This window comes from Neomonachus schauinslandi, chromosome 4 (genome assembly GCF_002201575.2).
Source record: "Neomonachus schauinslandi chromosome 4, ASM220157v2, whole genome shotgun sequence".
Lineage (NCBI taxonomy): Eukaryota > Metazoa > Chordata > Mammalia > Carnivora > Phocidae > Neomonachus > Neomonachus schauinslandi.
This window is the reverse complement of record NC_058406.1, coordinates 133,644,026-133,654,719: the sequence shown is the minus strand read 5'-3', so window position 1 is coordinate 133,654,719 and position 10,694 is coordinate 133,644,026. Positions and strand designations below refer to the sequence as shown.

The window sequence follows — 10,694 nt, the reverse complement described above, 5'->3', positions numbered from 1 at the left end:
TCTCTCAAATAAATAAATAAAATCTTTAAAAAAATAAAATAAAATAAAATTTTAAATATGATAGTCTAAATCACTAAGTATTGATCACAAACCAATACTATTTGCTATTAAACTGTATATTTCCTAACTAGAAATATCCACAATGTTTCCTAACAACCTTGACTTCACTCATGTTTTCAACTGCTATATTTTACTGGACATAAAGAGAATTTTTCTAGGTCTTAGAAATCTTGTAATGAAACATATTTATAATACTTTGATGCCATAAAACACTTCAATTCAAAAAACAATAGCAATTTCTTTAAAAGCTGATGGCACAAAAAACCTGCCAATGAAAAGCTATTATCTCATTTAAAAAATCTGTATTTTAACTTTGAATATTTTCTTCATATTTCAGTGTGCTCTTATCTTTCTATTACCTATGTCTGGCTAAAAGCTAAGACATCAATAAAGACCAATTGAAAATTTTTTTTGCTATATGTCTTTATTGAATTGTTTCAGAAATGAAGACAGTATTTGTAATAAAAAACAGAGTGAACAAGAGACAACAGCAACCATAATAATCTTACTTCTTCAAGCTAATGACTTTCAGAATAATATATAAGCAATTTTTACATTTTTAATTTAAGCTTACAATCATTTTTTTTATTCTACCACACTAGCAAATACTTGTGAAAATAAATAAAAATAAAGTAAATGATGCATAGATCTAGGAAAATTTCTTATAAACTGAACTATTGCACAACAAATCAATGTGAAAATAATATATGTAAGTAATACAAAAATGCATTTAAATACATTGTCACAACATGTTTCATAATTCATAAGTATACTTCACCTACTTACTGTTTATAATAATCTCTGGGTTCTAGAATTGGATGATTTTTATACCAACTCATTTTCCATGTAGTACATTATAACATTTACTGGCTACCACAAAATTCTGTGAGGAACAAACATGTGCCGCTGTGTTTAAGTTCATTTACCTACCCCTTCCTTGGGCAAAAATTACGTGGTCTTAAAAAAAAAAACTTGGAAAAAGAAAAATAATGCTCAGTTCCAGAAAAAACAAAGTTTAAAGTTCTTCATATGATTTATAACGGGACAGAGTAACATATATTATTGAAATGAAAATCTAATATGTACATTATTCTAGCTAATGGATTCCTTTTTTAGACCAATATGACTGAATAAAGACAACCAGATTTTAAAAAGTTAATGAAAAGTCAGGAAAGAAACTATAAGGTAAATAAAACGACAATTCCCATTACCTCAAAGTTTATATCCCCTACCTGAATGAAAAAACAAAACAAAACAAAACCAAACCACAAAAAAACTAATGATACAATTACAAAGTATAAGCATAAATAAATTTCAGAGAAAATTAAAAGCCACAAATTTCTACATTAACCCTTACAGTTGATCACAATCATAAACGAGAAGCTAAAAATGGCCTACAAAAGATTTGCTTATACCTTTATAATAAGATCAAAGCTCTTTTCTTTCCATTCAACAGAAATTACTAAGGAGTTACTGAACCTGGCTTGCACAGGGCATCAAAGATTCTACTACTAAATACTGTCACACTGAAAGTGACAATGATTAAAAGCTATATTTTAGCCAAAGTTAAAGTATAACTTTTTGTGAATGTTTAATCACATAAGTCAGCTGTGCATTAAAGCAGTGCATTTTCAGTGGTTTTTTTTACTGTGATGTGAATGGTGTTTCAGTATTAAACACTAAAAAGAGGAAACATTAGATAGTCTCTTAACCAACTCATCACTACATCTAACTATACTTCAAGGGAAATTAAAATTAAAAAATTAAAATACTTTTTACCTGCATTCCCTGCAGTAATGATTAATTATCCAAATTATTTATTAGGGTGAGGTGGTTTATTTTAAAATCCATTAAAATAATTTTTTCTAAATTCAGACACAGAAATAAACATGTAGAATTTTGCAAGGAATTTTGTGCCTCTTCTATTAAATAATTATTTTCAAACTTCGCAAAAATAAGGAAGTAGTAAATTAAAACTCCTCAGACATGAGGGTATGAAAAAGAAAAAAGTGAAATATGGAGACACAATTAGAAATAGATAGAATATACATTCAACTAAACACACAGAGGTAAAAAAAAAAAAAACCTTCAGTTATAACTGGAATAAAATACATTTGTATTTTTCAGTCTTGTGTCTCTGAAAAGGAACTTGCATAATTACATTTTAAGGAATGAATAAAGATCTCTAAATTATATAATTAATGATATACCGAGTAAAGGACATCATAGACCTGTAGGGGTTTAATTCCTTTCTTTTTTTAATATTTATAAAATTAATTGTTAAAGAGCTCTACAGGAAAATGACCTTACATAACTAACTGTAACTGAAAATACTCTCTTCATTTCCAAAATTCCAAGCATCCCATCCTATACTATGTGAAAATAGGCACCGATAATAAAAATGTTTGTTCTGATTTTTTGCTCAAAGTAATGATCATCCTAAAGCTTGAAGGGCTGAGCACTAGCATTTGATTTTGTGAAGGTATGCTTAATGTGCAATAACAACAGTAACAGTTAATGATTCCACTTGAAATTATTTTCTGACAGATGAGTATTTCCATAAATGGCACAGTTTGGGGTATCAGGTATTTATTATATACAGTATATGTACACATTTATATACACACACACATTACACAGCCAAAGAATTATGCTCCAAAAATTGCTGAAAAAAGTATTTCGAATAATTTTAGCATAAAATCACTAAAGGAAATGTCTAGCTGTCCAAGGTGCAACAGTCATAAGATTCTGGACTTAGCTTTTTCTTTTGGGGTCTATTCACAGAACCATTCTTCGAATGCCACATTCACAACAAAACTTTGCCCATTCTACAGGGTATTTAGTCCCACACTCATGGCAGAATTTTGGTAAGTGTCCTGTTGAATTTCCTTCCATGCCTTTAACATTTCCGCCATTAAGTGAAGATATATAGTCTCCATCTGGCCTGAAGGAGTACAGGAAGAAAAGTAGAAACACAAAGTTCTTGTCAGTAGTTTTCATAACCCTTAGAAAACAGTACTTAATACTAAGTATAAGCAAAAGCTTGCTTAACCTCAGTTTTAATATTTTTCTAGTTCAGATTTTAAAAATCCCTTTTAGTTAATAATGAAATTCTAAATATTTTCTTTGGCACTATATTTGTCCCTGTTTATGAGAACTTTTCCTGGGCAAATACCACCACACTTTCCATTTGTTCAATGTACTAGGCATATACTATAATGGGGATAGAATGAAAATTTATAGTGTCCCTCTGCAAAACCATCTCTAAAGAGAAAACTAGAACCTCGCCCTGAGGAAAGATGGATGTCTTTCCTCCAAATATATACTGTAATAAATATGTACATATTATTATACATATTATAAAACAACATATACATAACTTCTCCCAATGTGTCATGCTATTTTCACTGTATCCATGGAGTCTTTTCACTCGAATTCTCATCACTATCATCAGGCTAAATCTTGTTAGGTCCTTTGCTCTAATTTAGTTATATACACTCAAATTCTTTCATCCTTCATCCCCTGTGCTGTAACCCTCATGGCTCTGGACACTCCCCCCGCCACTCTAAATTGTGTCACCCTTTGCTTTCTTGTTTTCCATCTGACATGCGGTGTATGTCATTTCTGTTACGTCTTGTCTTCTCCATAAGACTGTGAGCTCCCCCAAGTGCACTGATTTTTATCTGTTTTGTTACTGCTCTATGTCTAGGATCAAGAGAAGTACCTGACATAAACTCATCTCTCAGTAAATATTTTTTAATGAGTCAGTGAATGAATGAGTAATATATGAAGAAGATAAACAAAGCAAAATATTAGGTCCTTTTAAAATTGATCAACAGATCAACCTTTTAAGATTGATCAACAGAAAAGGAATAAACAATATTCAGAATGAAAGAAGGATATAACTACAGATATAGCAGAGATTTAAAATTATAAGCACAAGGGGCGCCTGGGTGGCTCAGTCGTTAAGTGTCTGCCTTCGGCTCAGGTCATGTTCCCAGGGTCCCGGGATCGAAACCTGCATCAAGCCCCACATCGGGCTCCCTGCTCTGCCGGAAGCCTGCTTCTCCCTCTCCCACTCCCTCTGCTTGTGTTTCCTCTCTCACTGTGTCTCTCTCTGTCAAATAAATAAAATTAAAAAAAAAAATTACAAGAACAATTCTATGCTAATAATTTGAAACTTAGATGAAATGAAACATTTCCTAGAAAAATATCTTATGAAAACTGATTTCAAACAAACTGTAACACTAAACAGACATAATCATTAAAGCGATTGAATCAGTAATTAACATACTACTCCTTATCACGTGGGCACGTGCAGACACACACACACACACACACACACACACACACACACACACACTGGACTCATGATAATTTTACATCATAAGTTCTAGGGGTGCCTGAGTGGCTCAGTCGGTTAAGTGTCTGCCTCTGGCTCAGGTCATGATCCCAGGGTCCTGGGATTGAGCCCGGCATCAGGCTCCCTGCTCAGTGGGGAGTCTGCTTGTCCCTCTTCTTCAGCCCCTCACCCTACTTGGGTTTTCTCTCTCTCCATCAAATAAGTAAATAAAATATTTTAAAGAAAAAAACATGGTAAGTTCTACTAAACTTTTCCAGCAGAGGGAGGTGAAAAACAACATTCTGCAATTTCTTTTCAAAGGTCGGTAAAACCTTGATATTCAGACTAATAAGAGAATATAAAATTATAATCAATTTTACCTATTAACTTGGAAACACATATAAATCTCTAAGAATTTTAGCAAACACAATCTACAGACATATGCAATTCAAAACACTTTAGATTTATTCCAGAAAATAAGATTGACTTAACATTAGAAAATCTACTAATATAATTTAAAACACAAATAGATTAAAGGATTTAAAATACTGGTTTTATATATATGATATCCAGTAAGATTCACCACCTATTTTTCATTTAAAAAAAAAAACACTTAGAAAATTAGGAATAGAAAGGAATGTCATTGACAAAATGTATTTAACAGAATCCTTTATCAGTCTTCATATATAATGGTGACATTTAAGAAGCATTTTCTCTAAAAGCAGAAATGTCACAAGAATGTCAGCTATAATCATTTCTATTTTAATCTATAATATAACGTAAGGAGAATTCTTTCTCCGTTTCTGTGGACACATCTGACATTGGGATAACTGCCTAGCTTTCTTTAATGAGAACCTTTAAAAAGGTGGAATACCAGCTGTGTTTCCAGGCAGCAGTGCTTGTACGCAATCCACAGGAATTAGACATCCCTCAGGACAACCTGAAAGCTACGTCTACGGGGCTGTTACAAGAGAAACTGGTTCCCTTTGGGGACATAGAATTTCCAATTAAACTATCCTACACCCACCTATTAAGATCTTGTTCTCTGGGGTGCCTGGGTGGCTCAGTCGTTAAGCGTCTGCCTTCGGCTCAGGTCATGATCCCAGGGTCCTGGGATCGAGCCCCGCATTGGGCTCTCTGCTTGGCCGGGAGCCTGCTTCTCCCTTTCCCACTCCCCCTGCTTGTGTTCCCTCTCTAGCTGTCTCTCTCTCTCTCTCTGTCAAATAAATAAAATAAAATCTTTAAAAATAAATAAATAAAATAAAATAAAATAAAATAAAATAAAATAAAAAGATCTTGTTCTCTCACATGCACGCTGTCACTTGGACGGCCAAAGAAAATCAGCTCCAGGACTGGGGCAAGGGCTCCCAGGAAAGAGAAACACCCAACACTGCCTGCTTTCATTCCCTATTTCCTGTAAATAATCCCACTGTCATATTTTAGCATGCGATTACCTCTAGCCGAGCCCAAGACAACCTCTTGATGGACATTTCAAGAGTACTGGCTTAGAGGAAGAGGCATGAGGAGAGGGGAAGGAAAAGTTGATTTCTAAAGCTCCACTCTGTCCAGGTCCAAGAAATCACCTCCTCTCTCCCACAATGACATTAAAATCCAAGACTTTAAGTAGGGAAGATCAGTCAAAACCTCAAATGTAAGTTCAGTGTCAGGGTTAATTTACCAATCTGACCCCTCGTTTCCTTTATTTACTTACCTGTGGAAGTTTCTCTAACTTTTCTGAGAGCTAAGCTACACATTCAAAAGGATATCTGTTCCATTTTGTGTAGCATTTTTAGGTGTTTTGGGTTGGAAGGGCCATCCAGAAAATGTAGTCTATCACACTTCCAGAAAAAGAAATCTGTGAGATTTCTTCATCTGTTATGGTTATAATTATTCCATCTGGGTAGGGTAGTAAGTCAAGTGAACAAGGTTTACTATCACCTATCAACCATTTAAAAAGAAAGAAAGAAAAGAAACAAACTAAAAAAGAATTCAAACTCATTTTTAATGTGATTTTTGCCCCTGCACTTCTTTTGTTGTCACTTCTTTGTCTACCTCTTTAGAAAGATAAGATGATCTTTTTATTCAAGCACATGTATTTATTAAGTTTTCCATTTTGTAAGAGAATGTTAATCCTACATTCAGCATGTATCCAAAACACATGGCTCCACACATATACAACAACATAGTACAGCTAACTTCAGGACTCCAAGAAACATTACTTCTTTAATATTTAAAATGTATCAAAACCTTAGGTGAAACAAACAGTATTCATGAAAGAATCTACCTGCAAAGGTAGCAATTCACCTATTCCTTTATGGTTCTCATACCTTGTTATGCATAAGCATCACTCTTAAAATTTTAAAAATCCAAACCAAAGAAATCAAAACCTCTCTGGGAGGCACGTGGACATGTTCATTTTTAGAAAGTCCCACAGAAGAAAGAGGAACCCTCTTACACTGTTGGTGGGAATGCAAGTTGGTACAGCCATTGTGGAAAACAGTGTGGAGGTTCCTCAGAAAATTAAAAATAGAGCTACCCTATGACCCAGCAATTGCACTACTGGGTATTTACCCCAAAGACACAGATGTAGTGAAAAGAAGGGCCATATACACCCCAATGTTCATAGCAGCAATGTCCACAATAGCCAAACTGTGGAAAGAGCCGAGATGCCCTTCAACAGATGAATGGATAAAGAAGATGTGGTCCATATATACAATGGAATATTACTCAGTCATCAGAAAGGATGAATACCCAACTTTTACATCAACATGGATGGCACTAGAGGAGATAATGCTAAGTGAAATAAGTCAAGCAGAGAAAGTCAATTATCATATGGTTTCGCTTATTTGTGGAACAGAAGGAATAGCATGGAGGACATTAGGAGAAGAAAGGGAAAAATGAAGGGGGGGAATCGGTGACGGAGACGAACCATGAGAGACTATGGACTCCGAGAAACAAACAGAGGGTTTTAGAGGGGAGGGGGGTGGGGGGATGGGTTAGCCCGGTGATGGGTATTAAAGAGGGCACGTACTGCATGGAGCACTGAGTGTTATATGCAAACAATGAATCATGGAACACTACATCAAAAACTAACGATGTACTGTATGTCGACATAACATAATAAAATTAAATTAAATTAAAAAAAAAAAAGAAAAGAAAACCAAAATGGGTGGTATCACAATTCAGGACATCAAGCTACATTACAAAGCTATAATCATCAAGACAGACACATAGGTCAATGGAACAGAATACAGAACCCAGAAATGGACCTTCAACTCTATGGTCAACTAATCTTCAAAAAGCAGGAAAGAATATCCAATTGAAAAAAGACAGTCTCTTCAACAAATGGTGCTGGGAAAATTGGACAGCCACATACAGAAGAATGAATCTGGACCATTTCCTTACACCATACACAAAAGTAGACTCAAAATGGATGAAAGACCAAAATGGATGAAAGACCTAAATGTGAGACAGGAATCCATTAAAATCCTAGAGGACAACACAGGCAGCAACCTCTTCGATCTCAACCACAGCAACTTCTTACTAGACATATCTCCGAAGGCAAGGGAAACAAAGGCAAAAATGAACTATTGGGACTTCATCAAGATAAAAAGATTTTGCACAGCAAAGGAAACAGTCAACAAAACCAAAAGACATCCAAATGACATATCAGATAAAGGGCTAGTATCCAAAATCTATAAAGAACTTACCAAACTCAACACCCAAAGAACAAATAACCCAATCAAGAAATGGGCAGAAGACATGATCAGACATTTTCTCCAAAGAAGACATACAGATGGCTAACAGACACATGAAAAATGTGCTCCACATCAATCAGCATCAGGGAAATACAAATCAAAACCACAATGATATATTATCTCACACTGGTCAGGATGGCTAAAATTAACAAGTTAGGAAATGACAGATGTTGGAGAGGATGAGGAAAAGGGGAACCCTCTCACACTGTTGGTGGGAATGCAAGCCGGTACAACCATTCTGGAAAACAGTATGGAGGTTCCTCAAAAGCTGAAAATAGAGCTACCCTATGACCCAGCAATTGAATTACTTGGTATTTACCCCAAAGATACAAATGTAGGGATCCGAAGAGGTACATGCACCCCAGTGTTTATAGCAGCAATGTCTACAATAGCCAAACTATGGAAAGAGCCTAGATGTCCATCAACAGGTGAATGGATAAAGATGTGGTGTACACACACACACACATGCACACAAACACATACAATTGAAATATTACTCAGCCATCAAAAAAATGAAATCTTGCTATTTGCAATGATGTGGATGGAACTAGAGGGTATTATGCTAAGTGAAATAAGTCAATCAGAGAAAGACAATTACATGATCTCACTCCTATGTGGAATTTAAGAAACAAAACAGAGAATTATAGAAGAAGAGAGGGAAAAATAAAACAAGATGAAATCAGAGAGGGAGACAAACAATAAGAGACTCTTAATCCTAGGAAACAAACTGAGGGTTGCTGGAGGGGAGGTGAGTAGGGGGATGGAGTAACTGGGTGATGGACATTAAGGAGGGCACAGGATGTAATGAGCACTGGGTGTTATATGAGACTGATGAATCACTGAACTCTACCTCTGAAACTAATAATATACTATATGTTAATTAATTGAAAGTAAATAAAATAAAATTTAAAAAATAGTAATAAATTATCCAGTGTCTCTTTATGAGAATTCATAGGCAGATTTTTGAGGTCTCAGGACTAGGTGTGCTTTCACAGAGAAATGATTTTTTTTTTTAATACAACACGAATCATGTAACTAACTACTCCTATCTTCCCCTGTACTCTGGCCGCTACAAAATTTGGACCCAATTTATGGCCAAAGGCTAGCCTATATACAGCGTATTATGACACATATCTTGTGGACTACACATATTTTGTGGGCTAAATTCATTCCTTTTTTTCCTTTATCTTTTAATTCTCATTTTTTCTTTTCATATTCTGTCATTTTTATAAAATATCGTATCTCACTGTATGTTGTGAATCTCTGTATATTGCCTTATACTTTCTGGAATAAGGATATATATAATATCTATACTAGAATGATTTGTTTTATGCTTAAAAACAGAGTGAATGTCAAAGTTGCACAAATACTGTGACAGATAAGAAAGGGAAGTACATGGATAATCACAAGCTCAGCAGGGAATTTAAATATATTTAAATGTTGCTGAAAATTACAATACCAGTTTAAAGGGTCTATTACTCAATTTGCAGAGGTAAAAATAATCATGTTGCACTTAAAATTAAGATATAAAACACAAATGAATGCAGTGAAACTGAAAAACTGTCCTCAAGCATTTACAACAATAATAACTACAAGGTCTAGAAAAATATTATTTATGCCCAAACTATTTAGTGTACAGCTTAAAGCCAAAATAAATCATATAGCAAAGGAGAAATCAGATTTTCTATTAATAGCCTGATAAATATTTTTGCATTTGGTCCTTAGAAGACTATATACATTATTTTTATTTTAGTTATTAGAATCTCAGAGCTAAACATACCTGGCTATGTAGCTCTCAGTATATGTTTTTCTTTTGTTTGTAAGAACACCTGAGGAAGGATTTCGTGCCAAACTAGGTGGTGTGGAATTTCGAGGTTTGATGTTAGTTCTAGAAGAGAGAAAGAGATGGCATAATGAAAAGGTATTGAATAGCAAGCATTTATTTCTTATATTGCTTATTTACATGATTAAAATAATAATTTGAAGCTGTAGAAAGGTGAATTCAAAAGAGTAAAATCCAAGTAATTATTTTAAATCTGAAAACAACAGTAGTTTAAACTAAGGATAAACCAAAGCATTTTGCATTTACTAACAATAACTTGATGGTAAATTAAATCAACAACAAAAAAATATATGCTTTATATGAAATTTTAAGTTAATAATTCTGAAAAGCTTCAGGTTTTTAAAAGTTTAAATCTATAATTCCCTCAAAATAGGTGTCTTGTTAAATGCCTATGAATAACTGTTAAATGTTATACATTATGAGATATGGTTAAAAACAAACAAACAAAAAACATTAGCTAACCACTTCAATAATTTTCAATTTATGAAAGCCTGTTTTTGGAAATAGCAACTAAAATAAATGGGTTAATATAATCTTCCCTTTTAAGACTTAATCTCACCAATTATACAGCCTAGGCTATCTGCTATCAGTAAGAGTTGTTCTGGTTGGATCATCACTTAATTCCCTTTATGAAACTTCAGGAATCAAAGAAAGCTTAGAGGGCTGAATGATGGTACAATGGTAAAAGCGT

The 10,694-nt window shown here is 34.1% G+C and overlaps 1 protein-coding gene across 3 annotated transcripts in view; it reads right to left on the bottom strand.

Annotated features, from left to right (window-relative positions):
• Window positions 1-2,769: 2,769 nt before the first annotated feature.
• ZC2HC1A (zinc finger C2HC-type containing 1A) overlaps window positions 2,770-10,694 on the bottom strand; it is a 50,479-nt gene continuing 42,554 nt past the window's right edge. For all 3 annotated transcript variants that reach the window (XM_044914238.1, XM_021688482.1, XM_021688481.1), the window contains 2 exons: window positions 9,941-10,048; window positions 2,770-3,004 (listed from right to left, as the gene is read on the bottom strand). In XM_044914238.1, the coding sequence (XP_044770173.1) occupies window positions 2,839-3,004; window positions 9,941-10,048 (274 nt within the window). In that variant the 3' untranslated portion in view covers window positions 2,770-2,838. The remainder of the gene's footprint in view (window positions 3,005-9,940; window positions 10,049-10,694) is intronic.